The sequence below is a fragment of the Mytilus galloprovincialis genome, chromosome 8 (genome assembly GCF_965363235.1).
Source record: "Mytilus galloprovincialis chromosome 8, xbMytGall1.hap1.1, whole genome shotgun sequence".
Taxonomy (NCBI): domain Eukaryota; kingdom Metazoa; phylum Mollusca; class Bivalvia; order Mytilida; family Mytilidae; genus Mytilus; species Mytilus galloprovincialis.
This window is the reverse complement of record NC_134845.1, coordinates 56,586,232-56,612,154: the sequence shown is the minus strand read 5'-3', so window position 1 is coordinate 56,612,154 and position 25,923 is coordinate 56,586,232. Positions and strand designations below refer to the sequence as shown.

General features: G+C 31.7%; 1 protein-coding gene across 1 annotated transcript in view; it reads right to left on the bottom strand.

The window, feature by feature from the left end:
• Positions 1-303: 303 nt before the first annotated feature.
• The window catches only part of LOC143042250 (low-density lipoprotein receptor-related protein 2-like), a 34,764-nt gene continuing 9,144 nt past the window's right edge, over positions 304-25,923 (bottom strand). The window contains exons 4-20 of the mRNA XM_076214511.1: positions 18,969-19,043; positions 18,589-18,745; positions 17,317-17,500; positions 15,397-15,575; positions 14,351-14,590; positions 13,938-14,106; positions 12,963-13,090; positions 12,250-12,406; positions 11,645-11,754; positions 10,444-10,627; positions 9,494-9,672; positions 8,273-8,512; positions 6,510-6,678; positions 4,700-4,827; positions 3,706-3,862; positions 1,108-1,207; positions 304-363 (exon numbers count right to left, since the gene is read on the bottom strand). Coding sequence (XP_076070626.1) covers positions 1,111-1,207; positions 3,706-3,862; positions 4,700-4,827; positions 6,510-6,678; positions 8,273-8,512; positions 9,494-9,672; positions 10,444-10,627; positions 11,645-11,754; positions 12,250-12,406; positions 12,963-13,090; positions 13,938-14,106; positions 14,351-14,590; positions 15,397-15,575; positions 17,317-17,500; positions 18,589-18,745; positions 18,969-19,043 — 2,553 coding nt within the window. The 3' untranslated portion in view covers positions 304-363; positions 1,108-1,110. The remainder of the gene's footprint in view (positions 364-1,107; positions 1,208-3,705; positions 3,863-4,699; positions 4,828-6,509; positions 6,679-8,272; positions 8,513-9,493; positions 9,673-10,443; positions 10,628-11,644; positions 11,755-12,249; positions 12,407-12,962; positions 13,091-13,937; positions 14,107-14,350; positions 14,591-15,396; positions 15,576-17,316; positions 17,501-18,588; positions 18,746-18,968; positions 19,044-25,923) is intronic.

The following is a 25,923-nucleotide window of genomic DNA, read 5'->3' as shown; positions in this document are numbered from 1 at the left end:
TGATGAAGGCAAAATGAAACGATTATTTTTTTTGTTTAATCCAGGAGAGTTGAAGATTGACAAATGGTTGCATGACTAGAAAATGAGACAAAATACACTTTTATAATAAACATGCTGATAAAACGGGGTAAACCAAATATTGTTACTCCTTAGAGGTTTTTTTGTGCTAAAAATGTTGAAAAAATATATAGAATGTACTAGTAAATGAGGAACACAAAATTTCAGATACCCAATCCCATCGCTTAAAACATATCTTGCATTTTCAGGAATACAGAATATTAGGAATACCAATCACGACGAACATGACGAAACAATATTTTATTTTTTTGTAAGGTGCTAATTTTGACTCTCACATTTATCAACCTGGAAAAAAAATGCAAAATTAGAATGTGTTTTCTTGTTAAATCCCATAGCAAATTTGATTTCATTCGATATGATTTTAAATTCGGGATATAAATACAATGGGGTTTTTCATTTTCATTTTAATAGTATTTTGAACTATAAATCTGTTACTTATAACTTTTAGGTCATATAGCTCTAGACGTGTCTATGTATCTATACATCCCTGGCGTTTTGGTGTTACCGATCTTGATGAAAGTAAATAAAGAAAAGCGCTTCGGACGCATGAAATTATTAAAGTAATATTTTCAATTAAAAGATCAGTTATCATCGTTTTAAACTCCTTTTCTTGATAAAAAAAACCCTCAAAGGTTACAATGTTATGCACCCTTAATACGATCAGCGTTATGTGCAGTTAAAATCATATTATCTCTTATTTTTACAAATATCAATATATGAATCTAAATCAAGGGTCCGTGACAGGTACATAAAATTAATTTCTATTTACGGACAGAATTTGATGTAATTGCTCTATAACAATGCAATGTGGCATATTTCGCAGGCGGAAAAGGAAATTATTTTTTCAAAGATCAAGAAGTCCATCTTTATGAATAGTATTTTTCGGTTGTTTGATCAATTTTAATGTTCCTTTTTAAGTTTATTGATCTAAGAGTTCCTCTTGTAATGTCCATTTCGGTGTTCATTTTTTTTTTTGGTAAACCGGTTACTGTTCTAATCTCATTCTATATATTTGTATCAATAATGTACCTTTCAGATCGTCACAACTGCAATTGCATTTACTTTTCCAAATACTGGTGGCCCTATTGGAAGCTCGTGTGTGCCATCTTTGTTAATTTTCATGACACCACTAGAGAAAAACAATAATAAAATATGATGCAGATGTACACATGATAGTTTACTAAGAGATCACGCGACAGTACCAAACAAAGTCAATGAATGTCATACACAAGGACAAAGGGAAAAGACGTGACCATTATCTTACAAAATACATCAGAAAAAAATCGAACATAAGAACCAGTGATAAGAACCCATCCAAAATATTTGATGGAGAAAGCGATAGAGATAGCTTCAGCCTTGGATAAACAGGAGGAGGAGGAGGAGGAGGAGGAGGAGTAAGCACTACGATAGTGACACAGATATCTAGTTCCATTATATTAAGGCGACTACAGTTAAACGATGTTCAATAAGTTAGACAGTCATGATGGCTTACGTAGAACATTAATTGATTGATTTGTTTTTGTGGTAAAATCCACTTTCAGCACATTTGGCAATATAATATAAAAGGAAGGCGGGAGGGAGACTGGCCATCATCATCAATTCATTAAGCTCGGAGTCGAATGCACAGCACGAGCTGGGTTCGAACTCACAACCTAAGTCATGTCAGTGTTGACAGACTAGTGACCACTTAAAATGGACAATTTGGACAAAGCTTTTGCTAGTAAAATTGAATTTTGACTGGAAGATTAAATTGATAAAAATCTTAACAAAATATAAAAAAAATTGCATTTAGTCATATATTTAAAAAATTAAAAAAATTATGGACTGTAAATATAACCGATCTTCATTATTTTGTGTAAAAAATTAAATTTGCTTGATCATTTTATTAATTATAAGTTAAGAAATGCAACATTCCTTTGAGTCATTACTTGTATTTGAGTCATTACTTGCAATTTTTAGTATTTTTTTCTAATATTTCTCACACCTCAATAAAAGTTTTGACAGTAGCAATTTCTAAATGTTTTATTGTTTTATTATCAACCTCAGTATATATTTTACTTCAGAAATATTCTATGCTTCCAATTAAATCAATGTCTGTGATGTCCACTAATAAATGTAACCGGGAGACTGGCTACTGATTTGAAGTTGATAACGAGCTGCAACCCACGACCGGTTGCAGATGTTGGTGATGCCGACATAAGATAATGACTAAGATCTAGTCACCTGACTGTGAATACTCGCTTTAACTCCACTTGTAGAATTAGACACAAGTCCTATGCAGTAGTTAACAATTTAATGATTCAGGATGGAATACATGTAGTTTTACAAAATGTTACAAATTGATGTACTTTTACAAATTGATACACATTGTGCGGCGGATGTTGCCAGTACGAATGCCCGACTCTCACTGAAGTTACAAACTTCAGAAAACATATTTAAATCAAGAATTTACATGGTGACAATTTCATAATAGAAAGGAGATAACTGAATGACAATGAAATAATACGATAAGAATTAACAAAAGATTATAACAAAAATCTGTCGTTTGAGCTTTAGGCTAAATAGCGCCGTAATTGAAATGACTAAAGGATTAATTATTCTTTACATAAGAAAACTTAAGAACTATGTAAAGCTGTGACTTTATCTATTATTTACAAAAAGAATTATCTTGAAACAAATTTCTGACTTTGTGAAAATATACTTGACACTTAATTATTACTTATAATACAAAAAGCTTTATAAAGAAAAATCGTTACATCATAATGAAATTACTTTGACGGACAAACATTGCAAATAAAATGATTACGATAAAATAATGAATAGTTTAACAATATAATGACCATTTATGACCGAACAGTTTGTCAGTGAAAGTTCAAAAGTATCAGATTTATGAAGAATACACTTTTTAAATAGTTCCAAATGAAGATGCATAATTTACACAAATTATCCCTATCACAAATGGTGGACCAATAGCGATAAGGGGAGGTCTACATTCGTCACAACTCGGCCGATTCCGTACCTTCATATAAAAGGAGAGTAGCGGATTCACCCGAGAATTGCCGATTGATAAGTTTCACATTCGTCACAACTCGGCCGATTCCGTACCTTCATATAAAAGGAGAGTAGCGGATTCACCCGAGGATTGCCGATTGATAAGTTTCACATTCGTCATAACTCGGCCAATTCCGTACCTTCATATAAAAGGAGAGTAGCGGATTCACCCGAGGATTGCCGATTGATAAGTTTCACATTCGTCACAACTCGGCCGATTCCGTACCTTCATATAAAAGGAGAGTAACGGATTCACCCGAGGATTGCCGATTGGGAAGGTCTAGATAGGGTTAACAGAATAGAGAATAATGAACACAAATTTTAAGAATACAGAAAAACAGATCCCCGAAAAAGTAAGAATACAGAATAATGGTGTTAAAAAATGTAAAGAATAAAAAATAATGGGCAAAATAAAGAATAAAGAGAATAGTATAAAAAAAATAACGAATAAAGAGAATGGTATAAAAAATAAAGAATAAAGAGAATGGTATAAAAAATAAAGAATAAAGAAATAAAAGACCCTCCACCAGACCCTCATAATGTGTATTGATTTAGATTTAAATATTAAAAACTCACTCTTTGTTCCAATCTGAGAAATATATATATGTACCATCTACATCTATACCATAGAAATGTGCACCAGCGTCTTCAAACACGACCTTCCTTTGTGATCCGTCGGTGTTCATTGATTCTATTTTGTTTGTTCCAGCATCACAGAAAATGAGTTTTCCCGCTAAAAGATAAAAAAAAAAAATCCGAAACATGTAATGGTCTGGAATTACAAAATATTTAATTGAAAGTAATACTTTACATAATATTGTCTTTCTGTTCATAAACCAATAAAATCATCATGACCAATGACGTTCTTCGATGAAATTTAAAAAAACAAACACATTTGATAAATTGTATTTAAAATTGTCAAATAAGTAAAGTTTAGCAGGATTACATTTTGATTTAAGAATTTATTTGAAATTATTGATTAATATTTCAAATAAATTATATAAACTCTTTACTTTTCAAAAGTAGGGTTGAAAAAAAGCTTTCTTGTTTTGACGCTTCCTCTATATTCACAACTTCTCTGAAGGGAACCAATATTTAATTTTCACGGGGCCGGGGGTTCGTTATTTTTTCAGTCTGAAATATTTTTCATTATACGCAAGCATCAAATTATCATTTTTATTTTGTGTCATTTAATAATAAATCTAAGTGCAAGTTTTCTCATTCATAAGTTTTTTCCTTCTCCCTGATTTAATCTTTTTTTCTTTAAAGTTGGAAAAAGTGTTTTTTTTTAAACTCATAACCTCTAACCCCCTCCTCCTCCCACAGCACATAGTTAATTGGTCATTAAATAAAAAGGAAGTGTTTTACATATTGTAAGAACACTAATCTTATGTTATGGAAGACCACATGAATGCCATTCGAGTGTTACTGTTTGATTGGTATATCGCAAACATCCCTTTTTGTATCCATATATTGATGTAGCTGAATGCATTTATAAGAGAAATACAGATGCAGTTGACTAGTATAAAGTAAAAAAAAACACCGCGAGAACAACGTCCTCTAAACCTACTTGAAGTATCGAGCACAATTCCATTTGGATATTTCAATGTTTCATTGGCAAGAACCATCCTGCCAGTACCGTCATAGTTCACTTTTTCAATCTTAGGACTAGAGCCCCAATCAGTCCAATAAATCACCCTGAAAATGAAAATATCTCATAAATTTGTCCTTTTGTTTAGATTCACTCCACCAGGAACGCGCAAACTCAAAAATTAAAATCACAGGATGTACAGTAGAATTATTTGACCCACCCTTCATTTTAATCCTGTGCAGTTTATTAAATAGAAATAAGAAGATGTGGTATGAGTGCCAATGAGACAACTCTCCATCCAAGTCACAATGTGTAATTAAAGTACTGAAGTACTGAACATCGGATGACCAAAAATGATTTTTTGTGGATGGTCAAAAAAGCACCATGTTGTCACATAAAAAATCACATCTCTATACCTGAAACTGAGGTTAATGTACAGAGATATATTTTTTTCTGAGACAAGTTCGTGCGTGGATGATGAATAAATGACAGGAAATTCAACCTCACCGTAGTAGTCTCTATTCCTAGTTTCTTAGTCCTATAACATTATGGCTAAGAAAAACATAAGAAGAGTGACTAATTTTGCACATTTTTTGGTAGTATCCATTAGTCACTTGACAATAAAATTAGTCAAAGAGTAAAGTGACTAGCTCTAGCTGGATCACTGATAGTGACAGTTTGATATTTGTGAAAGAGTCAAACTAGGAGACACGTTAGCTCTGAAGTGCCCAAACAACTATACATGTATAGTCTATGGTCATGCTATATGGCGATCAATGAATCTATGGCCAATAAAATCATGACCCCCTACTTGATCAACCTGAAAAAGAATGACCCTCTCTCTATCAGATTCAATTTTTTTCATGACCCCCCCCCCCCCCTGGAGATAAATAATGAACGGTCCCTTATATAACAAACTATAAGGAATGTTATTTTGCACTCGATAATGTTTGCGTATTTATCATGTTGATAGATCGGTTACAAACCCAAAACGAAAGTTACGTCATGGAAATCTAGGCTATAGCAATACATCGGAATGCCCTCACGGTCATCGCGATGTTAAAAGTAAACAATTATGGGTCAAAGTACGACCTTCAACACGTAGCCATGGCTCACACCGAACATCAAGCTATAAAGGGCCCCAAAATGACTAGTGTAAGGCAATTCAAACAGGAAAACCAAAGGTATAATCTATATGAAAACGAGATACGTAACACTTATGAACCACATCAACAAACGGCAACCACTGAACAACAGGCTTCTGACTTAGGACAGATGCAAACAAGTGCAGCGGTGCATAGCGGTATATTCAGTGCATAGCCTTAAAAGAGTGCCTGGATTGCGGTCCTTCATTTCTAAATTCGTTTATATTTTAGGTCATATTTCTCAATTTTTTTTTTAAGGTAAGGAATGCAGCCAATACAGAAGCAACAAACGTCTTATGGTTAAGTAATTGTGAAAAGGGTATGGTATGTTAGCTTCGGGCTTTAAAATAACGTTTGTATCATTTTGAAATAGTTAATCACGGAATAAAGAACATGGAATTACATGAAGTATTTTGTTTGGTGCAAACGTAATTTCTCTGGATTTTTCAGTGCAAATATGTGAAGTTAATTAACCGTAGACATTTGACGTTTTTAGTTAAACCAAGTAAAAAAAAAACCAGGAAGATGTTAGCAGGATTTAGATGCTGGACAATATTTTGAATCCTCTGCTCAAGGAAATTCTAATGAAGTTACAAAATTTCAACGAAAAGTTAAAAAAAACTTGAAACAATGGTTTCTCTTACTGGTTTTGTGTATCAAGTGTGATACCCCGTGGGTTGTGAACATCTGTCGTTGTTACATTTGTCAGAGTGAGGCTACCAAGGTCGAGGTAAGCTACAAGTTCGTTACCATAGTCGGTATAATACAAACGTTGACGGGTAGAATCAACAGCAATACCGTCTGGAGTGGCAGCTAGAATAGATAAACAACTATTTGGAAAGAATCAGTTTTCCGATATAGAATTTAAGAAAATAAGATGAATAAAATGTGTTACGTTAAACCATAACCTAACAGCATGGAAGAAAAGGGAAAATTATGCAAAGGTTAACCAAATGTAGAAGCCAGGTTGGAAAAAAACATTGCATTATGTAATGATCGTTCTAAAGTTATTTTTCTGAATTATTTTTTTGTATATGTTCTGGATCGTTCGATAGTGAAAATAATGAAAAATTTATCATCTTTTTGTCATTTGTTTTAAGATTAAATAATCATTTACATTTTTTATAAAGAAGCGCAATTTACAAATAGTAACCCAGTATATTATATTAAGTGTGTATACGCAATTGGGGTCCTGCTTAACCTTTAGTTTTCCATCTTATAGGTTTTTTTGACATGGGGTTGTCTGTTTTTCTTCGATTTGAGTTTGAATATCGCTTTCATACCGTCTGCCTCTCTTTTGTAATACCAAAGAAGTATACTTTTATGTATGTCACAAACGAGATTCCCTATCAAATCTTAGTAATCGTGCGTGTTTGCTTGTTATCAATACATGCAACTGCGAAAAATATATGTGATCATTAATATTGTTTTTTACCGCTTCAAAGTAAAAAAAAATCGTTTGGGGGGGGGGGGGAATATTATCTAATATTATTAATTCGTATATTTTAACTAATTTGAATTGATTCGTTCAGGGATAGTCACATGTTAAACTATATTTTCGAAGGTAGATAGAAATCGGCGGATAGCAAAAAGCATTTGCAAAGCAAAAAGCATATTGCACGGGTATTTTTAGAATATCTAAAAACCGATATACTTTGTGACGTCATGTAATGAATTTAATGATATTGTTAAAAGTTTTATAAAAAAAGTATCTATATATGATCTATTATTTGAATACATAAGATGTAAAAAAAAAATAAAAAAATAATGAAATAACAACTAATATGTTGTTATTGTCTAGGAGACAATATGATATAAAGATGTTTTGCAAGTGAAATAAGAAGAGAGAAGGGTTTGTAAATGTAATTCATTGCAGGTTTTCCCCGACAAGATTCTTGATATTGGGGGTATATTGTATTGAACTATTGATTGATTGTTGACGTTTAACTCAAGTTTTACCACTACATTGGCTATATTGTAGTATTTAGTTTTTTACTGTTGGACTTAGCAAGCGTGGCCAACAGAGAACAACCGAAAGCCAGAAGAAAAACTGACAATTCTATACAATTTAAATTGGAGTGGAACGCACCTGCCATGTGAGAAGTTCGAACTCGCGTCCTCATTGCTGACTAATCTAATTCTTATATCGCGTTAATTGACTGTCCCAAATCGTATTTGTTGACACAAAAGAATGAAGTTGTATCTCTGTGTGGGGACTTTGCTGCATAGTAAATTAAGCAATTGATGTTGCGATTACTCTTAAAACCAACCACAAAACCACGCTAATAGTTGAGAGACGTACCAACATTTTGCACATTTCGCATATAGTGAAATATTACTCTTGGCAAATCTGTAGGAAATTATATTTTATCACCAATTTCAGCAACGACTTTATAATATCACTCACCATAACCCAACTGTTTAAGAACCTTCATCCCAGTACCGTCCAAGTTTGTGCTTCTTAGCTGTGACAGTTTGACGTCTGAATAAAACACTTTGCGTGTCTTTGGGTCGAAGTCAATTGCCACAGGATTGAAAACGTTTTGATTTGGAATGGCAGAATAGCTTCCGGTTTCCATATCCATTCGGTATATCTCTTGCATATATCCGTCAGCCGATAAAATGAAATTATTCAATGTGTTTGGATCTATAAATATAAGATTAAAATTCAAAAAAGCAAATTCAATATACAAAAAAGTAAAGATAAGTAATGAAAACACTAAGTTAAATGTTTACAAAATGCAATAGTTATACATTTGTAATCTGCGAACAAGTTATTGTCTCTTTTTTTTCTTTTCTAGTCACCAAATTTCTGTCACATTGCATTGACGTATACATAAAAAATATATTGAGCTAGAAAGAATAAAGATAGAGGTATTTGCAGACTTTTTCTCGTATATTATCAAGTAAAAAGAGTACATTTGTATAATGATAAGACTTTTAATTCCATAAATTTAGTTGAAATTGAAACACATGAAAATATGGCTCATCTCATATTATAACGTTTATTTACAGTCGAACTTGTAAAACAAAAGACAATAACCTTGATTTCCCAGTGAAATAAAAACTGATAATTTCAATGTGAAATTAATGAGATTATTTTATTTCCCTGACGTCATACAACAATAGGTGTTGTCCAAATTTTCAGATGACGTTGCACCAAAACGATTTGGGGATGCGTAGTAAAAGATAACGTTCCTTGTATTCTAGACTTTACTTGTGTTTCCATTAAAAAGCACATGGTCAATATAATAAAAAGAATTACTTATCGAAAAAATATTCAACGCTGACCAAACAACACTGATAATTAACTCATGCGCATTCGTGAACTAATCATGTGATGTTCGGTCACTCGTTAAATATTTTGGTATATTTTAATTCTATTTGTACTATTGATTGTCTTTTTTTGTCATTTTTGCTATAGCATTATCAGTTTGTTTTCGACTTATGAGTCTGAATATCATTTTGGTATCTTTCACCTCTCTTTGATTGACAATTTTTGCTACGAATGTCCCCTTTTATGTATGTCAAAATGTATGCCTCTTGGTTTTTTTTGTCTCAATTTTTGTCCCCTGGGTACCAGTCATCTCTTTTAAATTACGTAATACTTATTAAGCTTTATACATACCATATTGACACTTGACACCAGCATCTTCGTCGTGATCACAGTCATGAAGTGCCCATCCTTGTGGAAGCGTACACTGTGCGATATGTGTTTCACCTCCTTGGCAATTAACTTCATCCAAATAGATAGGCACATCGGTGTCAGATCCATAAGTTGCATTACCATAGGCAATGGCATTTTGACTACACAAAAAAGGAATATTGTAGTTACTCATACTTACATATTTGTGTTATTATAAAATGAAATTTCAATCTTTGGACAATGTTATGATTTACATCGTGTTACAATCGCTCCAAACAGAGATGATACACGGTAGTTCAGACCAAAGAATACAGTACAAAAACTATAATTGTATCCATATCTATCATAAATCGACGCCCCTTTTTTCTATTAAGAATAAGAGTTTCAACTTTTGCAATGTATCAACAAACATGATAAACTAGCTCACCATTAATATACACAATGGAGAATTTATATCACCAATGATTTACTTTTTCACTCCCTTTAGAAACATCTAACAGCTCACCTTCCCTCACCAACTAATAAGCAATATGCATGATCGTGGCCCAAGTAGATAACATCTTTAATGCATACATGCAAACATTTACCCAAAACCTCATTGGCTAGTTGTCCCACGTTTTGTAAAACTTATTGAATAAAAGTGCTATATAGCATAAAATTGAGAAAGGCAATTGGGAATATATTTAAGAGACAACAACTCAACGAAAGAGCAAACAACAACCAAAGGCAACCAACGAATCTTTAACGCAGAGAGAAATCCCACAGCCGGAGGTGTTCCTCAGGTGGCCCCTTAATGAAATTGTGTATTAGTTTAGTAAAAATTGACGTCACAATAAACTCCAAAACATATAAATGACCTACATTTAAAAAACCATATAAGACTAACAAAGGCCAGAGTCTCCCGACTTGCGACTGGCGCAATAAAATCATACCTGCTAAATCCCATCATAGAACATATAACTCCTGCGTCAGTATTTGTCCAGCCGTCATCACAAATAGTTCCCCAAACACCATTGACGTATACTTCAACAAGACCCTCGTTGTGTTGTCCAGTTCCAATGAATCGAACAAACATATGGCTTTCATCAATAACTAGTGGTGCATGTGTTGCAACGCCTAAAAGAAAAAGAACAAAAGTGAATGGTTTGAAATCTTGAATATTACTGGTAAACAGAATTTACACGGAAAAAGGCAATTTTGATCTGAACAGTTCTTGACGACAAATCTAAAAGTCATGTTCAGTGAATTGTATGACGTAATCACTGTTGGTAATCTAGAACCACTAAGAACTTATAACAAATCAAAAAGAAAAAATAATAAAATTACCGAACTTCGAGGAAAATCAAAACGAAAATTTCCTAATGAATTGACGAAATCAAAAGCTCAAACACATCAAACAAATAATTAAAAACTGTCATATTTCTAACTAGTGACATATATTTTCTGATGTAGAAAATGTTGGAATAAACCTGGTTTTATAGCTAACTAAACCTCTCACTTGTATAAAAGTCGAATATAAATAAGATAGGTTAATTGTGGCAATGTTCAGTTTTTCTAGTAGTTCTTTTTGCGTGTAAAAAAACAAGAACGTACTCATTTCCTCAAGAAAAAAATAGCCAGTGTTAAATCGACTGCAAACCTATGTCTAAACATACTGAACCGTATCTGATAGGAATATCCAAAAATGACTTTGTGTCTACACAATGTCTGTAATATGAGAAATGTATGATCTAGTTTGATTGCCATTGTGACAACTATCCACCAGAAACCAAATGACGTAGAATTAAACAACTATAGGCCTACTTTCAGTCTTTAACAATGAAAAAAAAACACACCACATAACACACTATAAAAGGCCCCGAAATGATAAATGTATTAAACAACAATTCAAAGCAAAATTATAACGGCCTGATCATTTCCAATTAACAATTAAACAATTAACGAAAAACAAATATGATAATCATGTAAGCCTTCTTAATCTATTATGTTTTCTCGAGAACTTACGTTTCAAAGATAAAAAAAAAAATGACTGTACGCCAATTTTGAATCTTAAAGAATAACCATTTAGCGTTTTTTCTCTGTATGATATTGATGTAATTTCAATAAGCTGTGAATGAATGAACCTTTACTGACCTGGAAGTCCATAGCCATATTTATGAATTCTAATGTCAGCTAATTCTCTGAATCCTCTTGGACCAACAGGAGTTGCTCCTGTACCATCTTTGTTTATTCTCATTACAGTACTACAAAGATCAATCGACTTATGATTTGAATAATTGTACAATTTCAACACAAAAAATAGCACCACAATACATGTCGGTCTTATTCATGTGATAATCATTTCTGTTCATTTTCTGTATCCTTAATTTGTGTCATTTTGTTTCTATTGTTTCTATTTTCACATCCCATTTTTCTTTATTCTTTATTCATGTTATTTTTCATTTGCCACCTCTTTCTCCATTCCTTTTCCGCACTTATCTCTAATATTTTTAGATATAAATATGTTCTTATTTAAACGTTTTGAGACACTAAAAGTAAATAAAAAGTATTTTTTTCAAGATTTTTTCCCTATTACGGCAATGTACTAAGATGAATTACCATCTAAAGAATCAAAACTTTGGAAAATATTCTCAACTCGTGACAAACCAACAATGACAACTAACACTTGCACAACTAGCATTCGCGAGCAAATGTGTTAATTTGTTACTTGTTGAATAGTTTTCGAATACATCACTCACTGTTTTGTCCAATCGGTATAGTATATATATTGTTGATAAAGGGAGAGAGCGAAGAAATGAGATCCGGTTTCTGTGTAAATAGTTTGTCTGTTCTCTCCACCGAGTCCCATCACTTCAATCTTGTCTGTTCCAGCGTCGACAAAATACAGTTTGTTCGCTACGTAAATAATAATAGTAATTAATACTACTATGCCCTTTTATATATATTATTGTAAGTATGAATAGTAAACAAAAGATGGAGACGTTTTCTACTTCCGCGACAAGATGTTATTTGTTTTTACTCGAGCGACACTGATTAACTTGTGTCTCATCCCCTTTGCACATTTAAGCAAATAAAACATGTTTAAACTACACTGATTAGTCTTTTAATTTTTAGACGAAACGCGCGTCTTGAGGTAAATAAAAAAAAAACTAGTATATATAGTGACTTTGTTAAGAACCTCATTTAAAAATGTGTCAACTATAGAATAATGCTTTTTAAAGTGTGTAAAAAAATTCAAAAGGTTACGTTTTTGTCTAAAATTGGAATCACTTCATTCTCAACCTGGGAATAGGAAACATTTTTCATTTTTCTCATATTGAGAGACATATTTACGTTATTTGAATCCATTAATGGATATAGATTTAATTGTACAAAAAAAATTTATTTAGCAACAATAACCTCCGTTGTTAAAAGCAAATAATAAAAATTTTAAACATTTTCTTAATAGTACCATCAAAGTCAATGGCCATTCCATTGGGCCATTTCAAATTAGTGTTAGCAATGGTTGTTCTGCCAGTTCCATCGTAATTAGCCTTTTCTATCTTTGGTGTTGATCCCCAATCTGACCAAAACACCTGCCTGAAAGGAATGCACAGGTCAAAGAATATAATCATAATTTGTTTGAAACCTTATATGAATTGACAGCAAATGTAATTCAATCGTACAATAACAATGCCACAAATAACCACGGATATGGTCCTGTTGTCGTAACCGCGATATTGTCCTCGTGACTCAAAACAAGTTATGTACTTCCATTCAAATCAAGACATGCACGTGCATAAGCAAAACTACAGGTGCAACTGAAAATAGTCCTAACTTAAAATGAAGTGACCACAAAGTAATCAAATCGAAGAATAACTTAGCTGAACGAAATTGATCTTACATCTTTCATCAAAATAAAAAATAATGATAAAGCAATTGGCCGTATATGTTAAATTCATCAAGTCTAACTTGGCTTGTCTGGAAGAAATTATCGTACAAATTAACGTATTGAAGTGTTAAAACTAAAGTCCTCTCATCGAAAGTTTTACGAGTGCCTTATTTCCCAAGTTGGATGATCGTAATGGAATATCTATGCCATAGATAACCATGCATATGTTGCTTAAATCACAAAAATACTGAACTCCGAATTCAAACGGAAAGTCCCTTGGCAAAATCTAAAGCTCAAACACATCAAACGAATGTATAACAACTGTCATAATCCTGACTTTGTACAGGCATTTTCTCATGTAGAAGATGGTGGATTAAACCTGGTTTTATAGCTAGATAAACCACTTTAATCAAGTAAAATTGGAATGATCACTGCATTAAAAAGGCATAATACGACTAAAATCCCATACAACTTTTCATATATTTCCAACTATAAATTGAGAGGGATCACTGGTAAAGTATATGTCCTCCAGTTATAAGAGAATAATGGACTTACTGTTTTCTGGGGTCAAGAACAACATCTCTTGGTTCATCCAAACCACTACCAATGACGACCTTGAAGTTTGTTCCATCCAATCGCAGAGATGCAATCTGGTTGTTTCCGGTATCAGCGTAAAACAATATCCGGTTAAGAGGGTCAACTTCAATTTTTTCAAGATCAGCATCTTAAAAAGTATTTAAAAATAAATTAATTCTGTTTAATTTGCACACAAAGGAGTTGTGCACAATTTATTTTAAGGTTCATGCATATTAATTTAATGTCAATTCATTTCAGATGAAAATTGAGAATTTAAGAAAAAATAAAAAATAAAGTTATATACTTTTATACACTTAAATTAGAGAAGGATAGATCTCTCAAACATTTAGGCATAGAAATCTTTAAGATATTTAAAGGAGGAGAAAACTTACTACTATCGAGTTGTTTTAGTTCTCGAATATCGGTCCCACTGAAATGAACGCTAACAATTTGCTGTAGTCTGGGATCGACAAAATATATTCTGCCCTCTGTGGCCTCATAATCTATGGCCGTTGGTGTATACAGTCTGTTGATTGGTATTTGCACATAACTCAATGTATGAAGGTTCATCCTGTAAATGGCACCACCTCTGTTTATATCAAGTACGAATATTATATTATCTTCACTGCTCGCTACAAAAAAGTACAACAAAATATAACAGATTAATATTTTTTTACACTTCCTACCTGACTCATACACATACAAATTTTAAGTAGTTCTTAATTTTGTCTCATTGGCAATTTCTTTTTCGTAAATAAATGTGCACCAGACGTGTAAAATTCTAAGTATATAAAGCGTTCTGGCCAAACGTTACTTATTTTTTTTGTCAATAAAATGTATCGGAATATATGTACACAGGACGTGTTAAATACTTAGTATCTAAAGTGTTCTGGCTAAAAGTTTCAACGTAAACACGGTAATAATGAGTGTTGTTATAATTTTTAGCATATATTTATCCGTTACATGTACCTGATATTTTTGGAATAATGGAGGATACCATAGCTTTTGGGAGTGCAATTTTAAGACTTATTTTTCTGATCTTATACATACACACACACACTGTTGCACAATAAGGAAGAAAAAAATGCTTCGGTAACAGACGTCTCGTGAATTCTTTTCATCATATAAACTTATTGATATTCATTTCGAACGTCAAAAGTATTAAACGTTTTAGAGGGCAAAAAATTTAAAGAGAAAAACATCATTCGTCTAAACATTTTTTGACTAACGGGCAGTTACAACTTAAGCTTAATAAACATTACATTTAAGGGTTCGGGTTGTTTAATGAATGCTGTGTAAAATGTTTTTTAAACTGGTGTTGGACAGTTATAATATATTTGTTTTGTTTTGATCTTTGTTGGCGTCTGACTTTATTCAACTTAAAGTTTGTTTTAGGTTGTCTCCCATGTATATTCTCATGTCTGTTGATAATGTATACCTGATGAACACTCTATTCCAGAATCTTCTCCGTGTCTGCAGTCATGTATTCCCCATCCAGCGAACTGACATTGGTCTATGTTGTTTTCAAATCCAGAACATGTGACATTATCCATCCAAATATGGGCAAAACTAGGTGCAGATCCAAACCCGTGATTTGGAACCGATACGGAACCCTCTCTAAAATAAAGTCATTGATCAATTGTTTAATATGTCGATCGAACAAAAACTGACGAATAATGATTAGAACTCATCTAGAATTAGAAATAATAAAAAAGTGTGCTTTTATCATGAAAATCATATTTGGGAGCTGTTATAAATTTATTTCCCGTCCCGAAGATACGGATATTTGTTCACCTAAGAATATTCATATTTCACGAGGGTTTTGCTCGAACAAAATATGATTTTTCGTGTGTGAGCAAATCTTCATATCTCCCGAGGCCAAGAGAAATTAATGTTTTTTCCCCACTGCATATGCTTTGTTTACTACCTTAACATACAATATAAGTGTGCATACATTGTTGTCTTATCCATTTGTTTTACAACTAAACACGACATACACATAAATAAACAGGACGGTTCGAAAGTCAATTATAAGTCTATTTGTTTTAACGTCTGAAATAAATTTGAACACGATAATGATTTTTGTTATTGGTATTAAAAAAAAGTTCAAAACGTTATGTACATTAAACACGTGTAATAACTATGGTAACGTTGCACGATATTGTCCCAATATTGTATAGCGAAATATGATACTCAGAGGACAATATGGAGATTTGTTCGAAGACACGTCTCAAACAATCAAATATTGAGTAAACTATAAAATTGAATATAAACAGTGGAATTAAATAAAAAATCAGACTTTCTTCTCATCATTTTTAAAAGAATATAAAAAAGCTATAAAGAGAACTACTAATATCTGACGTCATCAAACACATCATTCCAGAAATGTAAATTTAGGTTATGATGAATGAAGACATGGACAAAATGACAAGAAGACATCAAAATGGCAACTGTTGGTCTGAATCAATAGACAGATGTCTCGATAAGATTATTAGTTACATAGTGTGCTAGTGACCTAATACGGTATATATGGGGTCAGTAAATTCCATATGGGGTGAGAGCGAAGCTCGAATCCCCATATGGAATTTACTGACCCCATATATACCGTATTACGTCACTAGCACACTATGTAACGAATTTATCTTACCGACTATCTTAACGTGTGAAATTAAGACTAGTGATTCTCAAAATAAGCAAGTCTTCAATACTGTTAGCACTAAGAAAATACTTCCATTGATCCTACAAAAACAGATGCCAACAATAACGACTTGTAAGGTTTAAAGGTGTTTTGTGAACTTATTTCAATCTTAATCATCAATTTCTTCGTCTGTTGAAACTTTTAAGATTTTTTCTCAGTACCGTTTTGTTTTTTATAAAGGGACATAACACCACTACTAACCGTGTATGAAATAAGACCCGCCCCCTTCTTACCTTATAAGGAATATAAAGGGACGTAACTCCACTACTAACCGTGTATGAGATAAGCCCCGCCTCCCTACTAACCTAATATCAAATATACACGGTTTGCACGCGGACGCTTTTAACCAATCGTATTCCTGAAAATGTATAGGAGGTAAGATAATATACAGTACATGGTTTCAAACAAAGCAATGACACCTTGTTCATAGGAGATATATCCGAAGTACTTGATTGAGAATCCCTCTTATTTCTTTAACATTTCAGTACATATTTTCTCCATTTTATATCTATTTTTACCATTTCTCTATATTCTTTATTTATTCTCAACGTTATTCTATATATCCGATTCACAACATTCCCTTATCTTTATTCATGTCTATTGTTCTATATTTCTTATTTTTTTGGCCCATTATTCTTTATTCTGTAATACTCGTCATACCTGCTGTATCCCAACATCCCACAGACAACAGCAGCATCCTCTGGTGTCCAGTAATCATCACAAATTGTTCCCCATACATTACTATGAAACACTTCTGCTCTTCCTTCATATGGATTACCCCCTCCAACTAATCTGACATAAGTGCTGCTACTTCCGGGAACGGTTGGATTTGGTGCATTTGGTGCTGTTATGATTAAACAAATTTGAATATAAGTACCTTTATACATTCCAATATATACGGGCTTTGTACAATTACCATAGTTAATATCTTGACTAAGTAGCTAACAAATTTATCTCTGTAGATTTGAAGCCTTGGCGGAATTTGAAAGTATTCAGTAACAACCATTTTGTGGGAAAAAACAGGATAGAAAATTTGTTTCAAGTCGTCATAGAAGTTGTAGCGATAATTCTTTTAAACCGTTTGCTTGAAAAAGGGGGGACCAAATACAACATATAAGAATGAAATGATAGTAATGTTTGACATTATGCTTGTCCAATCCTCTTCGATGTCACCTAAGCAACATAAAATAGTTGCTTCTCAAGAAAATTTAACAAATTAAGAAACCAAAAAACAAAATTACATAACGAATGACCAGTTTTGCCGCTATTGCGTGTTATATTTTTGTATTGTGTTTTCTTGCACAAATAAAATGTTTTAGGCCTACGTCCAGGAGGAGATGATTAACAATGAGTTAAAAATCTAACACGAAGTCCCATGATATGCAGTAAGTGGGTTTAAATCATGAAATCATATTAAAAACAAAATAAAATACACTTTCAGCATCCTGTACTGAATTTCTATTGCATAATGTGAATTTAAATATTATCCAAGGTGTCCAAAATAAGTCTTATAGAAAATATATTTTAAGGTATCAGCTGTTTTTTTTAAAGTGTTTCTAAACAGAAATATCAGTCGAACCAATATGTACAACCAAAGTAATTTGCAATTTATGCATTAGTGAAGATGAGTATTAAAAACTTAATATAACAAAAAGAAATATAACAAAAATACCGAACAGCAAGTAAAATACTTGACGGATGACATAATCAAAAGCTCCAATACTTAAATCGAATAGAAAACAATTATCAAGTTCCCGACTTGGTACAGACATTTCTTTATGTCAGGAATGTTAGCAGATGTTATCATAAAGTCTGTTTCTGTGACCGTTGGCGTTTGTTTAGTTGCAGTGCAATGTCTATGTTTTGAACAGCAGTATACTACCTTTTGCCTACTAGTATATTTGTAGGAACCTACTCCAAAAATAAACTTACAATCAATATGACAGAGTTTGTTGTTACAGTTGTTGCTAGAACAACATCGGTTACATTCAGCCATTGTCTGTCTTTTCCTATTAGAATCTATTGATCTAGCATTCTCGTGTCTCTTCCCTACCACTGGAATAGTTCCTCCAGATAGTGCTGCACATGTCTGGTAAAAAAAATACAGGAGAATTAACAACCCAATTTTGATAAAGCATTTTGTTCGGCATATTTGCATCTTGTACTAAAGTAACTCGACCCTGGTAGTGCAGAAAACTTTGGAAGGTCAGCTTTATAAAGATGATTAATAGTCCAAATACCATTGAAAGAACACATACAAGCATTATGAAAAAATAACTCCTCGTACTTATCATGCCTTCTAATTGACTTACCAGAACTTTTTTGCATCCCAAGTTATAGGAAGTTTGTCCTGGAGCTCCTGCAGCATTCACTTCGGCATAACAATACTGAAACGAAAAAAATTCATATTTTTTATTTTCTGTTTAAAACATGATATCAAGTTTTTTTCCAGAGCAACATGCATAGTGGTTAACAACTGTTCTATTAAATAAATTTAAACTTACATAATATATAAAATCTCTCAATCATACCTGTCTATAATGCCTATTTAAAGAATGCACATTCGAATTAATAACGTCGGTAGAAATGTTATATTATAAAAGGCCAAAAATGTCTAGAATTAAACTTTTTTTTTCTTAACCGGATTTTTTGGTTAACAAGACTGTCAAAAAATAGTTAAAGAAGAAAAAAATCATATGGTGGTGCACTTATTTTGTTGCTAAGACCCTTTGAAAATACCAAATTTTTGATGATTTTCCAATTTTTCATCAATATTAACCTTTTTTGGGCTATTATCGTGAAAAAAATTACAGTTCCACAATTAAACTTTTTCTCATACGTTCAATAAAGATGCTATGCACCAATCTGAATAGATTTAACTTTAAAAAAAAGTATAGGTAGGTGTTAATATAAGAAAGTTTTATCATATTTTGATGCTTTTATGTGTAAAATTTACCATGCTGTCAATTTGTTTGTTATAAATGCTTGAAAAAAATACATATCTAAGAAATTTGAAAAGACAAAAATGATGTGTGATGTACATGATTCTTGTAAAATCATTTGTTGTACCCCTCACCCATTTTCTCAAAATTTCGCCTAGCAAAACTAACCTGATTGGTCGTAAAATTTGAAAACTGGATAACTCAAAAACTATTAAATACACAAATTTTCGCAGAGTTATTTTTGATTATAATATTTTTAAAATTCATTAATATTTTCCACTTGTATCACATGTTTTGGAAATAATTTCAGAACGAGATTTCAACGAGACTGAATCGTCAGAACAATACAACCTTAATGTATTATAAGCCAAAGGAATTCATTATTGCGCATTGGAGGAAATAAATTGAATAACTAAAATGATTCATTGTGATTTGAAACCATTTTTCTTTTAACTGATTGAATACAAGCTATTCAAATGAAGTGACCTTACAAACTGTCAAAGGACATTAAGTCAACAGAGTCAAATGATAGTATTTCGAATAAATGTCCGTTGACAGTTTTGTCCTAGCTCTTTTAATGAAATTTGAAAACTCGCGTCTTTTATTTTTAATTTTATAATTTAAAACACTTTATGCATTATTTAGACTTTTAACATTGCTATTTAATAGGAGTAGGTAAACATGGTAAATGTTTCATTTAACGCAACTTTTAACATGTATAATCCGAAACCTCATAGAGAGGACACCACTGTTATTGACATTAATTGTATCCTTCTCCCTTTGTGTTCTAGAGGAATTGGATTGTGTATATTTTAACATCAGTTATAAAAAAAATAAGTTTTAGTACGTCATTATAAACGAATTATGATAAGAGTTTTGTCGCCCATAATGTATTGTGATATTCAAAGCTTTCTCTATCTGTATCCTAGCCAATGAATACCGAAACCCTAAGAACACCAGGAAGTTTCATAATAGAAACAAGTCCCCAATCTTCGATCACAGTATAATGTATATTCAAAGTAATCTTTTTAATGTAACGATAAATCGTTTTACAAGTTTTGTGTTATATATTGGTTAACACATATATTGGTCTTCTTAAGATCATGTCAAATGAGAGCAAAAGTGAAAATAAATAAAATATCCTCTTGACATTATCTTAACAATGTGTCAATGTTAGAACTATTTATTATCAACTTTGTATCTAACATGTCTTATGAAAGAAGGTACACACAAAAGGTTAACGATACTGCACATAAATTTTCAAATTCACCAAACATTTAATCTCGCTTTTTGTTCTTATGCAAATATATATCGTTTTTAGATTTGCTCTGGTATGAAAAAATTCTGAATTATAATTTCGATAGTAATGCTGAGAGAAAAACATGAGCAAGTTATGTTTACTTTTTATAAATTTTATTTATATTTCTTACTGTTTAAATGAATGTGGAATTGGAACAAATCTTTGTGATATCACAATGAGAATGCCGTGGACCAAATGTTTCAGACACAATTGTAATTCAACAAGAATGAGATACACTTTGCGGTGTTGTGGAAATATACATAAAACAGAATGCTACAAAGTCTGTAATATAACGGATGAAGACTTGATAATAAAAGAACCATGCACACCCCGATGTGTTAATGGGTTTTATGAATATGGAAAATGTAAATGCTACCAAGGATATGCTGGTAACTGTTGTGGTAAGATGTAAGGGAATCAAAAACTAGTCAAAGATTACATATTGCAGCTAAACACATAAATGGGTTTTCGTAAGATAGTATCACTTGAGTGCAAAACTTGAAACAAACAATTGTCCTATTGACATTATCGTAACTATGTGTCAATGTTAAAACTATTTATTAGGATTTTTGAAATCTGACGAAAATAAAGTAAGCATGAAACGTAAAAGGATGCACATAAATCAAAAAGGAGAATATGCTTTTGATCTCTTAACCTTGCTCTGCTTTAATGCAATCATACATCGACCCTGATTTTTTAAGGGTTGATAAGAAATGAAGTAAACGAACATGTGTAAGCGCCGTATATGTATGTATAACTAGATATACAGTATCGATTGTAAGAGAAACATGTTTATTTATTTTTCCAAAATTTATTTATCATTCATTTTTATAAATTTTATCAATGTTTCTGAAACTTTGAATGAATGTGGAAGTGGAAGCAATCTTTGTGAAACCACAATTAAAATGCCATGGACAAAATGTTTTGAACATGATTGTAATATGTCTAGGAGTCGCTACACCTTGGTGTGTTGTGGAAATATGCCCAAACCAGAATGCCTCAAATTCTTTTATATAACAGAGGAAGATCTAATTATTAGAGAAATTTGCGCACCACGATGTGTTAATGGTGTCCTTGATTCAGGGAAATGTAAATGCCACAATGGATATTTTGGTAACTGTTGTGGTAAGAAAATACTCGTAATGTGTAAGGAACATGTTTCAAAATTATTTTACCCTTATGGATGAATTTTTTTTTTAAATCATAGTGTTTGATCTTTACATGAAAAATGCATAACATAACATATGGAACATAGATAAAAACATTAAAATGTCATAAAAATATATGACTCAAAACTGTAAAATAATATTTAATATGCGTTAAGTAAAACAGTTGCGCTATTACATTTATAACTAGGTATAATGATTATAAGATATAAGATATAGTGTTATTTAATGAATCTATGAGTTTGACTGTTCCTCTGGTATTTTTCGTCCATCTTTTAATCCAAATACAGATGATGTATCTAAGGATGTATAAGATGTATCAAAACTCCTTTGCTATTCTTGCAAATTAAATGTACTAAGTATATGCTAAGTTACGTAGACCAACCACAACTGTAGATAGTACTTTCAAAGACATTGCAAAAAATAAAACTAAAGAACAAGCATGAGATATTTTGTATAAATATAACTACTATGATAGTGTATCTATAAAATAATGTTTATTAGTTATAAGTTTATATCAAACATCTCTCTCTTTTCTACCATGGCATGATTTAGTAATTTTTATGGAGTTACGGTTAATATTTTATTAAGTCTTAGATTACATTAAACATTTGTTAAACAGCTAAATGCGTGGAAAGAGTAAAAATAGGTATAAAAATAGAAAAATAACGCACATTTCGTTAATTCAAAGTTTTAAAAAAAATACAAATTTTGTCGACCACAACTTATAACAATTTACGAATCTTTCTCTGATTCTCTCTCTCGTGCAAAAAAACCCACCTGAATGTGTCATAAGAGAGCGATGGTTCCTTACCTATTGTAAGTTTATGGTATATTCAGACGACTTCGTACTTTATTTAGCCTATAACATTTTTGGATTCGAGCGTCACTGATGAGTCTTTTGTAGACGAAACACCACGTCTGTCGTAAATACAAAATTTAATCCTGATATCTATGAAAAGTTTATTTTGAGCCTACCAGGTAATAGTTTACCAAATTTTAGGTAGCATATTGCAGCTAAACATATATATTGATTCCTTAAAATAGTGCCAAATAAGTGAAAAGTGAACATATATATAAAATTACTTCTTGACATTATCTGAGCAATGTGTCAATGTTAGAATTATTTATTGGCAACTTTATTATCAAATGAAAGAAAGTAAACACAAGAAATTAGAAAAATGCACATAAACTATGAACGGAATAGACTGTTGATATCTTGCTCTGCTCTAATGCAAACATAAACCGACCCTTGGTTTTTAAAGGTTGGCAGAAAAACAGTTTAAGGATTGTTTATTGTATATGTATAACAAGTTATTCGATATCAATTGTAAGAGAAACATGTTTATTTCTATATCCAAAATTTATTTTTTATTTATTTTTATAAAGATTCAGATTCAGATTCAATATTTTTTTATATTCTCACCACATACAAACATAAAATGAGATTCACATACATAGATTTAAAACATTAAAACATTTGCATTGCATGTACCAATCTTAAAAAGATTTATGAGAGACTTTTACGATATACATTGTATTATATACATATAAACATATTTTTACAATTTATAATTAAAATTCACAATATACATTTTTACTAAATGATATTAAAACATTTGTTTCATTAAGAACTAGTGAAATAAAATACTATTTCTTCTTAATAAAATATTGTTGCAGGTTTTGGCAACTATAGCAGCAACATTGCCATTACTAAATAAAAATATAAATTTTTCATTATCTGATAAAAGGTTAAAATTTTCATTAAAATGTACCGCTTCATGTATCATGATTTGTCTTAGATCCACATACAATGGGCATTTTAAAATGACATGTAGTTCATCTTCAACAATAGAGCTACAGTTAAAACATGTCCTCTCGTGGACTTCTTTCCTTTCATATCTTCCAGTTTCTATTTTTAGTGGAGCTACCCCACATCTAAATTTAGCAAATGAACTTCTGTTTTTCAATGACATAATATTTTGCAAATAATTTTCAGTACAATAGTTATTTTTAAACAATTTGTAAGTCCTCAATTTACTTCCCTCTGCATATGGACCAACTCTTGTACACCGATTTGATTTAAAATTATCAAATACATCTTCTTCAATTTGTTTAATACAATTTTTGTTCAATACATTTAATTCAAAATTACAATATTGCTCATAATTATACAATTTTAACATTTCTATAACTCTAAAGCTCCAGTTTTTAATTCTAGTATTACACTTTCGTATAGACCACTTAAATTTTTTTTAAATTTATCCTGTGTGGGTCCATTATGGAACACCTAGCCCAATGTCTCAAGACACTTGACCATTGTTTAACGCATGGAGGTTTCCAGCCCATATCACCTGCTATGGTATCATTTGGAGTGTATTTGCCAACCCCCATGAAAAATCTCATGGCCCTGTTTTGGACTGCATTTATGCAGGAAAAGTCTCTGGTTCCCCAAATACCTGCACCATAACTAATAACTGACCATACCATTGTATCATACAGCTTCGAAAAATTTTTGTGCTGGAAACCACCATGCGTTTTACTCTTTACAATTAATAATCCTAATGCTCTACTGGCTGACTTCGCTACTGCCTTAGCCATTAACTGATAATCTAAAAATTCAGTCAGTAATAAGCCTAAATATTGGTAACTTTTTACACATTCCAAACCATTACCACCAATAGAAAAAGTACATTTAGTTTGTAAAACAGCTGGATTTCTAAAAGCATGATCTTAGATTTATTTATATTAACTATCAGCTCATTGTTGAGACACCATGTATTAAGCACATTCAATATTTTTTGCAAATCTTCTTCATTCTCTGCCATTAAAATAACATCATCAGCATATAACAATATAGCTAATTTTTCTTCATCTATGTTAATACCAATATTCAAAGCATTAATATCCTCAACCAAATTATTTATATATATATTAAACATTATAGATGATAAAACACAACCTTGTTTCAATCCAGAATCAACATTAAACCATTCAGTCATATTACCATTAATACGTACACTACATTCTACATTAGAGTTTAAAGCTTTTAAAGAATACATAAATTTTGAACTAATACCTAAATTTTCCAGTTTGTTAAACAAAAAAACTCTATTAATTGGGTCATATGCTTTCTTAAAATCTATAAAAGCTACATATGTTGACAATTTACACTTTTTCCTGGTTTCTATTATTGATGTTATAGTGCTTATATGATCAATTATACTTTTGCCTTCATCTAACCATTTGACTAATCTTTCATTTAAAATACTATAATACATCTTGTATGTGAATGGGGCTAGAGTTATGCCCCTATAAGATAAGGGGTCTCTAGGATCTGATGTAGAACATTTTGGTATTGGGGTTATAATTCCCTTATTCCATATATTTGGTACATTACCAGAACTGAAACATAAGTTAAATAATTTATGTAAAATAGAAATAATAAAGATATTTTTACAAAATTCAGCTTGAATAAGGTCAATTCCTGCAATTTTACAATTTTTTGCATTCATTACAACTTTATGAACCTCATCAATAGTAATTTACTTATCTAAATCAATACAAATAATATTTTCTTTTAGAATACAATTTTCAACCTTATTATAATCTGTTGCATCTACATTTGGGTTGAACATGTTTAATAAACTATGAAAACTACTTTTCCATTTAGTATATCTAGTTCCATCATCCAAAGTAACTTCATTCGGAAAACGCATTTGTCTCTCGTTACCAATACCAATTTGACCAATTTATAAATGTGAGCTTTTGCCATCACTTGGCGTCCGTCGTCGTCCGTCCGTCGTCGTCGTCGTCGTAAACTATTTCAAAGATCTTCTCCTCTGAAACTACTGAACCA